At 36.6% G+C, this 17,198-nt stretch overlaps 1 protein-coding gene across 1 annotated transcript; it reads left to right on the top strand.

The window, feature by feature from the left end:
- LOC109826901 (amino acid permease 1-like) lies at positions 840 to 9,635 on the top strand. The gene is made up of 6 exons (XM_020393920.1): positions 840 to 1,024; positions 6,058 to 6,385; positions 7,175 to 7,392; positions 7,466 to 7,605; positions 7,997 to 8,224; positions 9,096 to 9,635. Exons 1-6 carry the CDS (start codon positions 919 to 921, stop codon positions 9,519 to 9,521), a joined length of 1,446 nt encoding a protein of 481 aa, XP_020249509.1. The 5' UTR covers positions 840 to 918; the 3' UTR covers positions 9,522 to 9,635.

Here is a 17,198-nt window from a genome sequence, read left to right as displayed (position 1 = left end):
TAATCTGAAAACTCTCGTGAACTATAAGTATGTTACTCACAACCACTCCGAACTTTGTTTTATTTGCACTAAACCCTCGTGTGCTCTCTTTGAAACTCATTTACTCCGTGAATAAAGACCATTTTTCAATTTAAAATTTTTGTTTTTCTTTTATTTTACTAAAGCCTCAAAAAAGGATTTTAGTGCATACGACCCAGGGGCGGATCTAAGTGGTGCCCAGGGTGGATAGTTGCACCCCTGAAGATCTTATTTTTGTAGATCATATTGAGAGCTTTCTAAAAATATATTATAATAGTGATACCGATAACCGAGTTAAAAATTATAGGTAATGCAAGTTTTAACCTTTGTGCATGTTGCTGCTAATTGTTTTGACATTATCTTGTTAAAAGATTCATATCACAAGCTATACATCTCCGAATTGAGTTCCATTTATTTCTATAAATAGATACTTAATAATCCACCCCTCCAACAAATATTTTCTGGATCCGCCGGTGCGTCTGCCCATTATCGATCGCCTCTCACTTTCTAATAACACAAGAAAAATTCAAATATATGTAGATGCACTTATTAAAAGCACTGAAACCTCTCAGAATTTTCACTAATCAGGACACAAATTTTGTCTGAAAAGAAATAAATAATAAAGGAAAGGCTGCAACTGAATTAACCATCCAATTAATTCAAAGCATAGAAAAGTGCATGTTGGTAATTTAATGATTGCTTTTTTTTTAAGAAACAGGTTTTAACTTTGGAACTATACAAGCCCTATGTCATGCATTTGTCTTTAGTGACTACTTTCTAGGCCTATAAATATGTGAGCCATCTCCTCTCCTCTCCTCTTACCTTCGATCACCATTCATTTTATAGATAAAATTCATATATAAGATCAAAGTTTATTTATACACACAGAGAGAAATTAAGATGGGAGAAGACAGAAGGATGATGGTAGAGAAAGAAAGCGCAGCTCTAGACGTTGAAGTGAGCAGAAATGAAGAGTTTGATGATGATGGTAGGCCGAGAAGAACTGGTATGCTCTCTCTCTCTCTCTCTCTCTCTCTCTCTCTTTCTCTCTCTCTCTCTCTCTCTCAACTAAGCATCTCTCTCTCAACTAAGCACAAACCAAAAGAAACATGAAGAGGATGCAAATCTAGTTTGTGTGAAAACTTGAAAAATAACAAATTCTCTCTCTCAACTACGCACAAATAAAAGGGAACGTGGAGAGGTTACCAAGCTAGCTGGTGTGAAAAATTGAAAAATAACAAATTTCAGACCTCCTTCTACTTGTCTTACCATTTTGATTACTTAAACATATACAAAAGTTATTGCATTTAAGGGCACTGCTCTTTGTTCTTCTTAAATAAATATTGGTTCTTGGGTCACATGTGTAAAGGTGGAATAAACCGGAAAAGATCCTTATATCTTTGATTGTTAGAGAATCTCTATAACTCATTAAAAAAAACTCACTTAGTAAAACCCATGACTGATATTAATTATCTAAATAACATAAAAATATTTTCAATTGAGAAATCCACTAAGATTAGCTACTAGTATCAGCCCATTTAATTAATTGTAAGCATTTTCTACAATAAATATTGTAGAGAACCCGGACCCAACCGGACCGGAGGAAGCTATAGATCTTGTACGTAACACGTGTGAGAGTAGTTAAAATCTTGTTGGTTTGGGTTTCTTTGGGTCAGTTTTCTAATGGAATAGCGTAATACTGTAATCTAAATATGCTTGTGCTTATTAATTCCTAAACTTGGTGCTTGGGGAATAATTTGAGTACTTATTCAATTATCACCGAAGATATGATTTATCTTATATCCTAAAAGATTTTCTGCTAATGTGGGGGTTTTTTTTTAAATGTAAATGTATTTAGAATCTGGGCCTTATATTACTAAGTAGTAGAATCGATGTTTCTTTGAAATTAAGGATCCATGTAGTCATCTAATTCAAAATTTACCGCTCCACATAAAAAGTTCTCAGAACTATTCCACCTTAAACTACCAAATTCTGGCTGATAAGCAACTGTTGGAAATTCCTTTCCGAATAATTAATCAACTAATCTTTGAAAGTTCCCCTCAGAAAAACTTTTAGGTGAAAATTAGGAATTCCGGAGTAGTAGTTGAAGGGAGAACGGTCCAAAGCTCGAGTTCTATGTGCAGTTGGTAGTTATATTCTACAATTTAAATTTTAGTCGAACTTGGTAAGCTCATAACTACATTCCTCTATGTCAACATGATGACTTATTTGCGGCCAGAACATTATAATGAGTTGTGTGGCAAACGTGTGGACCCAAACAGCCCCCAATTAGTTTTTGCCCCTTCAATTCTTATCTTCTCATCTTAACCGTTAGAACCTTTACTTGTGGGAATAATCCTATACTTTATTAAATTTAATTTGTTTTCATATATACTAAATAATCATTTAGGATCATTTGAACTTACTATCCCTATAGTTCTTTTTTATTGCAGATAGACCCCCTGGGTTAAATATTTCAGCTCTTTTATCCTAGATAAAATTAGTGATCGAGTTTATCTAAGGGTACAAGAGTCAAAAATTCATCCATGGTCCTAAGGGGTGAGAAAATGATCTTTTCGATTAGTTTTGATTGATTATTTTTTTATCAAACTGAATGGAAACGAATTAGAATCAAAACCGAATCAACCTGAACTGGATGAAGTCCGTTCATTGCGGTTTGGTTTGGTTTGTTTTGTCTGGATATAGACATGTCAAGTTAGAAAGTTTCTAGCTAAAGACACAATTTTCTTACACCTTCAAAACTCTCGGTCATATCATATCTCAAGTTTAAGAGAAAACTTGTCAAATCAAATACTTTACAAACTAAAATTGAGCTTTAATCGTTTAAGATATACCAAAATGTTAGTATAAATTATCTTTTTAACCTACAAAGGGCATGGGTTTTTAGAAAACTATGTCAAGATCGGTCAGTTCAGTTATTTCGGTTTTAAAATTTTTAAAATTGAACCGAACCATAGCATGTTGTAACTGCCAAAATTCGTTTGGTTCTATTGATCTATTCTTTTCGCACCAAATAGTGCCTAGCCCTAATCGGTCCTATTTGTTAAAATGAACAGCATGTTGAAACTGGGATGTAAGCCTAGAGGTTCCTGGGGTGAATAAGGTTGCTAAGTTTTTCAACAGGACTCAAAAAATACAGCGAAAAATAATAAGCGAAAAATAAAAGGCAAACCAATACAGAAACACACGACATTTTTATAGTGGTTCGGATCAAAATCCTACATCCACTCTTCTTTCTCGCAAAGGACTTTTCCCACTATAACAAGAGTTCACCTAAATCACGACTTGATTAAGTAAGCTTTAAAGACTGCACCCTAAAATCTACCCGAAACTAGTCGTCTAATCTAATTCTTCACAATGATAGAAACAATTTTAGCCCTAGCTAGCCAAACCCTTAATTACCCCAGCTTGAGTATGCCGTCAAAATCATAAGTATGAAATACAATTAATCACAATATTTAAAGCAAAAAAAGAACAATCTTACAACCCTTTATCAAACTGTTCTTCAAATTGATAAAGATAAAGATCTATGAATAAGCAGTGTAGAAATATAGTATAGGGCATTCCTTCTCGCTAAATTAAACTTCGATTAAAAGCACGTAGAGAAGAAGCTGAACAAGGCTTAGGGAATTGATCAACTCTCTCTCTCAAGCCCTAGAATAACATCTCTTATTTTGTGTATTTGCCTCCTTATACTTCGCTATTAATTATGATCTCTAACTCCTGTTAAATAGACCTTGGTAGAACAGGAAAGAGATACTCAAATCTGAATTCAAATAGGATATCAAAGGAGTCGATGAACAGTTAATATTAAATTTTAAAAGCTGCCAAATTTTGTCATAATCATCTCTTGATGCTCAATATCAAACAGAATAATCCAGAAAAGGATGGTTGTGGGGTGATGAAGAATGATGGAGGGTCCGCTCCCTTCTTCGACTTTATGCCTGGTTCTTGAACGAGGGCTTGATGTCCACGCTGCACAGACAAGAAGAACCCGTGAGAGGGCGGGGATCGGTTCCCCTGTGGTTCCTCCGACGGTCAAGTTAGTGAAACTCGAGTGGGGAAGGGGAAGATCAGGAACCGATATGATTCTTAAGATGGCAATGTACATGCCCAGAGGATCTACGTTAGATCCTCTATGTTGATGAAGAACTATGTGTTCTTTTTCTATGTGCATTAGATATGATGCTCTCTTAGATTTAGGTCAAGAGGAGGAAGTCTTCTCCCTCTTTTCTTTCTTAGGTTTTCTCTCTCTCTTCTCTCTCTTTTCTTTCTTAGGTTTTTTCTCTCTCTTCTCTCTCTCCGTTGTTGGGATAAGATAGATCACCTTTAGCCCAATATAGGGAAGCGGTGTTGGAGTACGGGCTAAGAGCCAAGTCATCCCTCGCTTTATAGGTATCGGCTAGCGACTGAATGAGAAATCACTTCAGCTCTGGAGAGGATGTCTACACATTTTCTAGGAAGCGATTGAGAGTGTGGCAGAAGACATGCTAGCATGCTGAATCATCCCTCGCCTTACAGGTGTCGGCTAACGACTGGAGGGGAAGTCACTTCATTATGGGAGAGTGTGTCTTTGTAGTTTTTTAGAAAGTGATTAAGCTGAAAAGTCATGGAGACCTATCAAGCTAAAATCTGGATAAGGTTTTTCCGAGGTGGACTGAGATATTGACATATGCTTTGGGATAGAGGCTTGAGGTCGGGGTCGAGTTCTCAACTTAATCCTAGTCGTTTTCGAGAATTGCCTAGTGAATGGTCGAGTGCCCTAAGTAGGGTCGTCCTCGATGATAAGATTGACTAATTCCGTCATTTATGTCGGCATGAAAAAATGTCGACCTGTTCGAATGGTCAGAATGTCGTTTTATCCTTGTTAAGAATCGTATCTCGAGTCGATATAGAGATGTTGACTCGTCTGGGAGGTCAGGATCTCTCGTGTCGACAAATATCGTCTTTCGTGTCGACACCAGAGTGTCGGCTTGATGAGTCGGCGAGGCCAAGGACTCTGTGATTATGCCTTGGGTTTATTCCTGATAAGATACCAAGGTCTTGTAACTAGCCATGATGATCGAGTTGTACTGGAGGATTCGACTATATGTCATGCCTTGGGCTTACCTTGATAAAGAGCTAAGGACATGTAATTCAACTGAGGAATAAAATGCCTAGAACTCTTGAGAGTTGACTAGGTGTTTTATCCCCCCTAAGGTCGAGAGATGACTGTGGGAGTCGGCCAAAGGGTTGAGTTTATTTTGCTATGACACTTATTGTATCATTTTACAAATATCCGTATCTTAGGTGAGTGAACATCATAACATTATTGATGGTGGATCACGGCCATCGATGGTCCGTTGATGCTCATCTATGGTTCAACTATAGCCATTAATAGTGTTGATTTTAGTTTCTATATTTCTTTGATTGCCTTCTGTAACCATCGATGATTCCCTATGACCATCAATAGGTCAATGCAGATCGTCGATGGCGCTAATTCTTTTTTTTTTTTTCTCTGATTGGCTCCTATAACTATTGACGAGATGTTTGATCATCGATGGCTGCCTCTTGAACATCGATGTTCAAAGCCTAAAATCAACGTTCATATTGATTTTTATATCATTTCGAACTACATCTTGCTCGTTCATGTTTATACCTGAAATATATCATCTCACAAAATATATTAGTAGTAATAAGAGTTTGTTATTATTCAAACAAGAGACATTATACAAACAACATTCTAACAATCTCGTATGAACAACGTTCTAACACAACAAGTGTTGTATGTGAAAGCAACCCTTATTTTTAGCTAATTTAAATAAAATTTAAGTAATTTAATTAAATATTTAATCATTAATACTCCTTATATCTGATCTAAATGTTTGTCTAATTGGATTTGAATCTGGTTTGCTCTACTATCATCTTAACTTTGAAATTATAATGAATGTTGAGTCCTGTAATTTTATATTCTAACACATAACTCTTGAAATATATATGATCCTAATTAATCATCATCAAATTCTTTATCCTTTTCAGGGACTGTGTGGACTGCAAGTGCACATATAGTAACAGCAGTAATAGGCTCTGGTGTTCTCTCACTAGCATGGTCAATGTCTCAGCTTGGATGGATAGCTGGCCCTGTGACACTCTTCCTTTTCTCCATCATCACCTTCTTCACTTCCAGTCTCTTAACGAACTGTTATCGGGCTCCTCATCCCGTAACGGGTAAAAGGAACTACACTTACATGGAGGCAGTGAGGTCTAATCTTGGAGCAACTCAGGTTTGGCTTTGTGGGATTTGTCAGTATGTCAATCTCATCGGAACAGCAATCGGTTATACGATTACAGCGTCGATTAGTGCTGCGTAAGTTTTAATTTGTTACATATTTGTGATAAGGTTGATTGCAGATAGACCGCCTGTACTATCACCAAATTGAACATACTACTATTGTAGTTCTACAGTTAGACCCGATGAGTGAATTTTTTTTAAACCCTTTTCAGTGGGTCTATCCAGAACAGTAGATTTTTCACGTAGGGGTTCTATCTAAAATAATAGAACTTTAGGGGTCATAAGTTAAATTTTGCGATAGTACAATGGGTCTATACCAAATTAATTCTTTATCATATGAATGTTGGTTAATTCAATAAGTAGTTTGTTTAGTAGATTAGATATGCAAAATTTTCCTACGAACATGATTATTTATATGATAGGTTTAATCAATCATTGTGCACAAAAAATTATTTTCTGATAAACTTGGTCTATTAGTATTCAATAGACAGTAGTATTCAGAAGATTTTCTCAGTAACCTATTTTGTCTAACAATAGATTTATAATGTATTAAACATAACATTTTCTAGCCTTTTCCCTTTCTTATAGTTTTCTTTTGCTAGGATTTTTCTTTTCTGAAGTTTCATATAGTTAAGCTATTATGTACATAACCCTTCAATTGCATCAGAAAAAGAGATTACTTTTCTGATTCCTGATACAATAACATAACACAGTGTCATACGAACACAAAATTTCATGATAAAAAATATTACAATAAAATATAACATACCAAGAACCTAAAAATTTGAGTATAAAACTATATGATATGAAAAATTGTACCGGAAACATGAATTTGTTGATAGGAAAAGTCCTAACTTGATGCAGGGCAATAAGCAAGGCAAGTTGTTTCCACAAAAAAGGCCATGAAGCTGATTGCAGTGTTGCCGACACCTTTTACATGGTCGGATTTGGTGTGATTCAAATTTTCCTCTCTCAGCTTCCAAACTTCCATGAGCTCTGGTGGCTTTCGATTCTTGCTGCAGTCATGTCTTTAACTTACTCCTTCATTGCCATTGGCCTCTCCATGGCCAAAATAATTTCAGGTACCAAATTCATTATCTACATTCGCAATAGAAATTTGTTCAAGCTTGTAGAAATGATTTTTAATATAAGCAGGAAACACCGGGAAGACCAGTATCACTGGCGTTGAAGTTGGAGTTGATGTAGATTCGGCTCAGAAAGTTTGGAAAGCATGTCAAGCACTAGGAGATATTGCGTTCGCATATTCCTACTCTATGCTTCTAATAGAAATCCAGGTCTGAAATTTTCTAGATTCATGTCTGAATATGGTCCCATTCTGAAGTTAAATAAATAAACAGGGTAATGAATCCTCAAAAAAGTGTATCTATAGTAAGTAACTTAAGTAGAAAGTTAGGAATTTATACCCCATACTTCAAGATTTTAGACTAATTTGGTCCTCAGTTATGTTTAAGGTCCATTTAATTCTCAGACAGGGTCCAATTAGTATGAGTATAGTCCCACAATGGAAAGATTTTGACAATTAGACTAATATCTAACTTATACTTTCTGGTTAATTTGGTTGTCAATCTATATTTAAGTTGCATTCAAATCTCAGAGGGGTTCAATTACTCCCAATGATAAAATTTGATCATGATTCTAAATTAATTATTCTCTTTATCAACTCAGGACACTTTGAAATCACCTCCAGCAGAGAACAAGGTAATGAAGAAGGCTAGCTTTATTGGAGTATCAACAACCACCACATTTTATTTCCTTTGTGGTTGTCTCGGTTATGCTGCATTTGGAAACAAGGCACCAGGAAATATATTGACTGGTTTTGGATTCTATGAACCCTTTTGGTTGATCGACCTTGCCAACATCTGCGTTATTATCCATTTGGTTGGTGCATTTCAGGTAATTCTCATGTTTAATCTGTCATATTGAACAATTTGAGGTCTTACAATATGTTCATGACTATATTCTACCGATCTATTCAACACTAAAACCACCAGATATACAGATGTGAAATGTCAATGTTTGCAAAGTTCTATTATCTTATTCAAATGTCTAGTAGTATATTAGCTTGCTTCCAGTTACAGATACTTGTATTTTCTGACATGTGTATCATTATTTGTTATGTGCATTTTGTATACTTATCATGTTTGATATGCCATATTGAACAAATTTTAGATTTTTCCTATGTAATTACCCATACCAAGAGATCTTTTCAACACTCAAAGTAGACAACTGATATATCAGTTATTTTCTAGGTTCTATTTTGTATTAGTATGTAGCAATATTTCTGTAGGCTACCAGTTGTAGATACATGTATTAAAGTTAGAGACAATTGCTATTATCTACATCATTATTAATTTGGTTTGTACAATATTTCAGTTAATTACCATGTTCAATATGTCATTGAACAAATTTGAAATTTTTACTATCTAATTATTCATAAGCATAGATTGGATGGCTTCAATACTAAAATGAGAGTACCATATAAAACAAAGTAGATATCTGATATATGAGTATTTGTCAAACTCTATCATTTTATTCGTACGTAGCAACATATCAGTTTGCTTCCAACTATAGGTACATGTATCAAGGTCAGGCAAAATTACCAACATCTGCATCATTAGTCATTTTGTTGGTTTATTTCAGATAATTATCATGTTTCATATGCCAAATTGAACAAATTTCAGGTCTTTATTATGTAACCTCTCATAACTATATCGGTATTTTCTATCATAAATTCTAACTATTTGATTTGTAATTCCTCGGCCAGGTATTTTGCCAACCAATTTTTTCAGTAGTTGAGACATTGATCACCAGAAGGCACCCGAACATAAAATTTCTGACCAATGAAAAAACCCTAATCATTGGTAAAAGCTTCAAATACAAGATCAATCTTTTCCGACTAATTTGGAGAACATGTTTTGTGATCGTGGTAACATTTCTAGCGATCCTCATGCCTTTCTTCAATGATATACTCGCGTTCTTGGGTGCTGTAGGGTTCTGGCCTCTTACAGTTTACTTCCCAATTGAGATGTACATTGCTCAGAGTAATATTAAGAAATTCAGTAAGAAATGGAATTTGTTGCAGAGTTTGAGCATACTCTGCTTGTTGATTTCACTATCTGCAGCAGTTGGATCTATTGAAGGAGTGGTGGATTCACTTAAGCATTATACTCCTTTTGAGACAAAATCATAAGGAGCCGATACGTTTGAAGAAGTCATTTTGATGTCCTTTTTTGATATTTATTTGCTGTAATTGCTCATAGTTTCCGATTCAATAAGAAATTTTGCCTGGAGTTGCAGAAAACTATCTGAATGCGTGTGATTCAGATGTAATGGTTTCCTAACTAGCTATGTTTGGCAATACAATTAACTTTGGTAGGTTATGGTTTTGTGGAGTAAAGAGGTCTAACACCATAAATAATACGGAAACTTGATTGTTTCCATAATTAATTTAGATAAAACTACGCTTTTAGGCCTTAACAATGGTAAACTGTGAAGACTAGTTGCAGATAGAACCCCAGTTGCAGTTTTGAACTTAGAATCCCGCTAGTTTTATTTTTGCTGACACCCTCCTGATTGTTTTTATCTTTTTATTTTTAACTTAATTTTACAAATTGACAGTTGTTATTTGAGAATTATCTCTAACTCCCAACTCCCAAATAAAAAGAGGACAAGTTCATTGAATGTTGAGAAAGAGGGTACAACTTTTATTTTATTTTTAATGTGTTTTTATCTTAAACTCTCTGAACTCTCTTTCTACTTACCAATGATCAAGGTTCTAGGGAGATGGTTGTAAGAGTAGGCTTTTTGCTCTGAAGCACAGGAAGGGGTTTGTGCATAATACCACATTTTCAATGGATTGATTTTTTTGAAATAGAAACTGTTAAGTTAAATATTGGGTATTGGGTTAATGGGCTGTTACTCGTTAACCTTAACCCTATTTGTATGGCTATATATATCTCTCTTGTTATTCTCAATAAACAACAATTAGGGTTTTCTCTATTCTCTACATGGTATCAGAGTATGAAACCCTAGCCATCACAAATCCTCATTCAAAAACCCTAGCCCGCTAGCTACCACACCGCTGCTGCTACAGTACCGCCGCATGTTGCTACAGTAACGCCGCTACAGTACCACCACCCACTGCTACAGTACCTCCACCGCTACAGTGCCATGCTACAGTGCCCCCTACAGCGTGTTACCTATTCCCTCAACATCTCAGTCTTCGAACTGATGAGAGGACGATTGTATCCCTCGACATCTCAGTCTTCGAACTGATGAGAGGACGATTGTATCCCTCGACATTTCAGTCATAGAACTGACGAGAGGAAGAGTGTCTATCTCACGTTGTTGAGATATTTCACTTTTATTCTTGTTTCCTTCGAGAAACAAGAATATAGAAATTAAACCTTTGTGCAAACAAAAGCTAGGGCTCTCTCCCTCAGGTAATCTCGCCTACGCAGCGTGAGGGCATGACTATCTACCACTCTGCCTCTAATCATGCTCCTGATCTGCTCTTAGTTTATGTTTCGAAAACGGATCTCTACAACTAATCTGCCTATTTGACTACTATTTGTCTCCTATTGTTGCTCAAAAATAAAAAAATGACTACTACTTTGATGTCGGACATCTCCTCCTCTACTACTCCTTCTATTGTTGTTGGTGAGACTTCTGCGCCCAAGGTAGTCTTGGGGACTACTATTAAATTGAATGGTGCAAACTATCTGCTCTGGGCATAAGCTTTCCGCATCTTCATTGGCGCTCAGAGCAAACTACCACATCTTCTTGCATCTCCACCACCAACCTCAGATCCCACCTACAATTCATGGCTCTCATCTGATTATTGTGTTATGACTTGGCTTCTCAACAGTATGGAAGCATAGATTAGTAGCAGCGTTATGTTTTTAACCACTGCAAAGGAGATGTGGGACAGCCTAAAGATTATGTACGGGAACGAGAAGAATGTTTCCCGTGTATTTGAAATTTATGAGCGACTGTTTGTGCTCAAACAGGGACATAAGTCAGTTCCGGAATTCTTTGGTGAATTGAAGGGACTGATAGACGAACTAGAGATGCATCAGCCTGCAGTAGCTGATGCAGCGACGCTATTAGGGTATCATCATGATCTGGCAGTATCCAAATTTCTTTCTGGGTTGAACCCTAATTTACAGTACCAGGTGAGAAGACAGATATTGGGTGGAGATACAATTCCCTCACTGACTACTACATTCTCCAGAATCATACAGGTCTCTACTGGTGTTACTTCTGATACTACTACACCATCTCCACCTACGATGGATCAGTCTGCCATGTTCTCTAATCAAGGCAAAGACCGCGGTCATGGTCGTGGTCGTGGCCGTGATTCAGGGGGAGGACGTGGCTCCTTTGGTGGGAGGCAAGGTGAATCTAATAAGGGCTCACGACAGTGTGGTCAATGTGGGAGAACCAATCATATTTCTGAGAAGTGTTGGGAGAAGTTTGGTCGTCCTCAGTGGGCCCAGGTAGCTGATACAGAGTCGACTAACTCATCTATTTCTGCTACTACTTCTGGTGGTCCAGCTGTAACTGCTCCTACTGTTCAGATTTCTCAGGCAGATTATGAGAGGTTACGCCAGCTAGAACTTTCTCAGAACATTCATTCTGCTACTCATGCATCCTCTTCAGGTATGGATGCTTACATAGCTTCTTCTTACAAACCCTAGGTACTAGATTTTGGAGCCTCATCTCATATGACAGGTATAAAGGATCACTTTGTATCTTTACATCTTTCTGATAAGTTTCCTTCTATCCGCATTGCTGATGGTACTCTTTCTCCAGTTCGTGGTGATGGAGTAGTTCATGCTACTTCCTCTTTAAAACTAACTGATGTGTTATATGTTCCCAAATTCCCTGTTAGCCTATTATCCATTAGCAAGTTTACAAAACAAAATAATTGTAAAGTCACATTCTTTCCATCTTATTGTGTTTTTCAGGACCTAGCAATTGTGGTGAAGATTGGTTCGGGGCATGAGAGAGGAGGTATGTACTATTTGGACGACAGTGTGCCAGAAGCTGGCCTTGTTGCATCACGGTCTGACTCCACTTTATTGTGGCACTGGCGTCTGGGTCATCCTTCACTATAAAAACTTAGATCGGTAGTTTCTGTTCAGCCATCTATTTCCTCTTTAGGTTGTGAGTCGTGTGAACTGGGTAAGCACCATCGTGCTACTTTTCAGAGTCGAGTCGATAAACGTAGTAGTTTTGCTTTTGAGTTGGTTCATTCCGATGTCTGGGGTCCTTATCGTGTTCCCTCTGTGCAAGGTTTTCGATATTTTATTATCTTTGTTGATGATTTCTCTCGCATGACGTGGCTTTATCTGTTAAAAGAGAGGTCAGAGGTCTCGCACGTTATTGAACTCTTTTATAATGAAATAAAAACTCAGTTCTCTACTTCTGTTCGTATTCTTCGTACTGATAATGCTTTGGAATATATGAAAAGTGATGTTTCAAAATTTTGTGCTCTTAATGGCATTATTCATCAGACTTCTTGCTCTCACACTTCACAACAAAATGGAGTTACTGAGAGGAAGCATAGGCATATTCTAGATGTTTCTAGAACATTGATGATACATATGAATATTCCAATGTATTTGTGGTCTAATGCTGTTCTCACTGCAAATTATTTGATTAATCGCATGCCTTCCTCTGCCCTTGATGGTTTAATACCATTAAATTGTCTTTATCCTGATAAAAAACAATTCTCTGTGATTCCCTGTGTCTTTGGTTCTACGTGTTTTGTTCAGGATTTAACTGCTGGTTTGGATAAGTTGTCATCTAGATCCATCAAATGTGTTTTTGTTGGATACTCTCGTACTCAAAAAGGATATAGGTGTTATCATCCGTCCACCAGTAAATATTTTGTATTTGCTGATGTTACCTTTTTTGAGTATGTCCCATATTTTTCGTCTGGTTCCACTACTATTGGTTGTCCACAGGCTGATGTTACCTTTTTTGAGTATGTCCCATATTTTTCGTCTGGTTCCACTACTATTGGTTGTCCACAGGTACCACTACCTTCTTCTGCTCCTACTACTATTCTATTACTTGCTCCTGTTGCTCCTGCACCGAAACCTCTACTAACATACTCTCGCCGCCCAAAAGTACATGCCCCTGAATCTGCTACTACTGAACCTTCATCTCCAGCTGTCGGTCCATCTCATGTTGAGACCTCTATTCCTTCTGACTTGGATATCCCTATTGCTCTTCGAAAAGGTAAACGGTCTTGCCCGAAATATCATATATCTCTTTTTGTCTCTTATGACCGTCTCAACCCATCTTTTCGTCAGTTTGCCTTGTCCTTGTCCACTGTATCTATACCTAGGTCATATGAGGAAGCTATGTTAGTACCAGCTTGGAAGCAGGCCATGGATGAGGAAATGAATGCACTACTTTCTAGAGGGACTTGGGACTTGGTTTCTCTTCCTACTGGAGCGGCTGTGGTTGGTTGCAGATGGGTGTATACCCTAAAATATCACCCCAATGGGTCTGTTGACCGTTATAAAACTCGCCTGGTTGCGAAAGGCTTTTGAAACCTTTTCTCCCATTGCTTGTCTCAACTCCATCAGAATTCTTTTCTCTCTGGCTGTTAATATGGATTGGGCGATGCACCAACTAGATGTGAAGAATGCTTTCCTTTATGGTGATTTGGACGAGGAGGTTTATATGGAGCAACCTCCTGGGTATGTTGCTCAGGTGGAGAATATTATCTGTAGGCTGAGAAAGGCCATCTATGGGTTAAAGTAGAGTCCTCGAGATTGGTTTGATAAGTTCAGCAAGGTTATTTCTAATGTTGGTTTCCAACTCTGTCTTTCTTCGACGCACAACAACTGGTTTGGTTATTTTAGCCGTATATGTTAATGATATTCTGCTGACTGGGAGTGACTCTATTGCCTTAACTGAGACTAAGGAGTATCTAAACCGTCATTTTATCACTAAGGACATAGGAAAGCCAAAGTATTTTCTTGGGATTGAAGTTGCATATCAAAAACATGGCCTGTTGTTGTCCCAAAGGAAGTATGTGCTAGATTTACTAGAAGAAGCAGGTCTCTTGGAATGCAAACCTGCAAGCACTCCAATGGAGGCAAATGTTGATTTGTGGCGTGATGATACCTCTCTCCTAGATGATGCTGGACGATATAGGAGACTAATTGGGAAGCTAATATATTTGAAAGTTACCAGACCTGATATTACTTTTGCAGTAGGTGTATTGAGCAGGTTTATGCACAACCCTAGAGAGGTTCATTGGACAGCAGCTCTGAAGATTTTGGCATATGTCAAGAGTTGCCCTGGCAAAGGATTGTTATATAAGAAGCATGGGCATACTCACATTTCGGCTTTCTCTGATGCTGGCTACGCAGGAGACATGGGAGACCGGAAGTCAACCTCAGGATTTTGTACTTTTGTTGGAGGTAATCTTGTGACTTGGAGAAGCAAGAAACAAGATGTAGTATCACGATCTAGTGCAGAGGCCGAATATAGAGCAATGGCTCACACTGCTTGTGAGATGGTGTGGCTAAAAAAGTTTATGACAGAGCTTGGTTTTTTTCAGCCTGGACCCATGCCAATGCATTGTGACAACCAGTCTGCCATTTATATTGCACAGAATCCTGTGTTTCATGAGAGGACAAAACATATTGAAGTTGACTGCAATTTTGTCAGAGATGCTTGGGAGAAGAAGATAGTATCTCTCATATTCACTCTGTCCTCACAACAACTTGCTGATATTCTTACCAATGCTACTTCTTCAAAGGTGTTCTCTACTATATGTGACAAGCTGGGCATGGTAGACATCTATGCTCCAGCTTGAGGAGGAGTGTTAAGTTAAATATTGGGTATTGGGTTAATGGGCTGTTACTCGTTAACCTTAACCCTATTTGTATGGCTATATATATCTTGTTATTCTCAATAAACAACAATTAGGATTTTCTCTATTCTCTACAGAAACTAATTTGAATAATCAGATAACAATACTAGGAGTGGAATTGTGACTTAATCAGCTGTTCGTGTATACAAAGTAGAAGGCTCCTACAGAGGTTTTTAGTTTATTCTCATCCCTCCAACAATCCTCGTATATGTCTATCTTCCTAGATACATGCAGTGGCATTGTAGCGCCAAGAGTCTAAAAATGTTGCCATAGATTATGGAAGTTGATTGGAGGAATGACTAGTTGAGAACAGGATTCCAAATAACAGGAGTTCAAGGTCAGTCCAAGGTCAATTTCATTAGGAAAAATCATCAACGATAAGTTTCTATAGCATGAAGTGATTAAACTAAAGGTCAAAATTTTATGATTAGATACATCTCAAATAATCATATGCTTCCAAGTTCTCTTAAGATGTGAACAAATCATATCATGTTATAGCTTTTCCAAGTCGCGATAACATGTGCATTCGTTTTGTAGAAACCATCTTCTTCTTCTTTTTCTTCATGTACATTTTTATATTTCCTAATATAAAGTAAATGCATTGCACGTGGATATACTAAATAATTTTATGTTTTCACAATGTTCTAGGGACAAGGAAATGAGGAATAACTTGAATGGAAAAAAAATATTTAAAGTAAGAATTGGAAGAAGATTTTGATTATTAATAAGTTTTAAAGTGAAATGATTAGAAATAGCTTAGTGAATCCACATGCGTTGGAATGAATGACCAGATGGCAAGGTTCATTTTGTTGATTTTGAGATGAAAATGGATAGGATTGAGGTTAGAGGGAAGCATGACCTTATTTCAATTTATCTATCCTTTTCCGTTAGTAAATTGTGAGTTAATTGTGAAAAATAGAGATTGATTGTTACGTTTCTTAAACAAGCGCTAAATGTATAGATAAAATCATCCTAAGCACTGTTCATCTCATTTGCCTTAGCTTGCCTAAACAAATAGAAAATCTTTATGGAGTCTAACCAACCTCATAGCAAATGTTATTTGTGTTGCAAGTCGCATGGTTTCAAATTATATACGTTAAACCTTTGAAACATATTCATAACAAATAGAAAAATCTTATAATTAACCTTTAAAAATTGTAAAAATTTATTTCTTAGAAAACAAATAACATCAGTTGTTTACTTTGTTCTCACTGGGACCAAATCTAGCTTACACATAAGAATGATATTGATGTTGCACCATCCCGTCAAACTTCTTCTTTATCTTACTATTGTCTTTACTGCTCTAAATACTGTATTAATGTCAACTATTAACTCCGAGCGTGAAACAAATTCTAATTTTTGTTCCACAACTCTAAACCTAAGCTATACAATATTGGAGAGCTAATAATTGAAGCATCAATAAAGATCCACAATAAAGCAATTTTGCAATAGCCTTGTGCGAAAAACTATTGTGCAGCTAAAAGGAGCACTTCAAGCTCTTAAACTTAAAGATTCACTTTGCCCCACCCTAAAGCTAGTTATCAATGAAAATCCTCTGTCAGAGTTTGCACGAAGTATGGTTTTAAATCGATCTATTTCGCAAATTCATGCACCTTTTTTGTAGAAAATAGATGAAGCTAAATTGATAGTGAAAACACTTTAAAATTTAAAATTGAAACCTATCAGATCGACTGGAGTAAAATCATGCATGTTGGTAAATTTTTAGCATATTTATTTTTATAAGCAAATGTTAAATTTCTCAAGTTGAAGAATGTAGTAGTAAAACCAATTGTTGAACTTCTCTACCATGGAGTAGAAACAAAAGTTACTTAGATATTAGTTCATTATATGTTTAATATTTTGAAATTACTCCCTAAAATTATTGAAATCGCTATCAAGTCTTCAAATTCCTAATTTATTTTAAAGTTAACAACTTAAATCATTAAAATTGCTATCAGGCCCCCCAAG

This window comes from Asparagus officinalis, chromosome 1, assembly GCF_001876935.1.
Source record: "Asparagus officinalis chromosome 1, Aspof.V1, whole genome shotgun sequence".
NCBI lineage: Eukaryota > Viridiplantae > Streptophyta > Magnoliopsida > Asparagales > Asparagaceae > Asparagus > Asparagus officinalis.
Note: the sequence above shows the minus strand (reverse complement) of the source record. Positions and strands in the feature narration are given on the sequence as shown.

Bases quoted from the DNA above. Each gene is read 5' to 3' on its own strand.
- LOC109826901 (XM_020393920.1), top strand. From the start codon at position 919: ATGGGAGAAGACAGAAGGATGATGGTAGAGAAAGAAAGCGCAGCTCTA. The intron at 6,386-7,174 runs GTAAGTTTTAAT...AACTTGATGCAG, and splicing joins ACAGCGTCGATTAGTGCTGC to GGCAATAAGCAAGGCAAGTT. The intron at 8,225-9,095 runs GTAATTCTCATG...TTCCTCGGCCAG, and splicing joins ATTTGGTTGGTGCATTTCAG to GTATTTTGCCAACCAATTTT.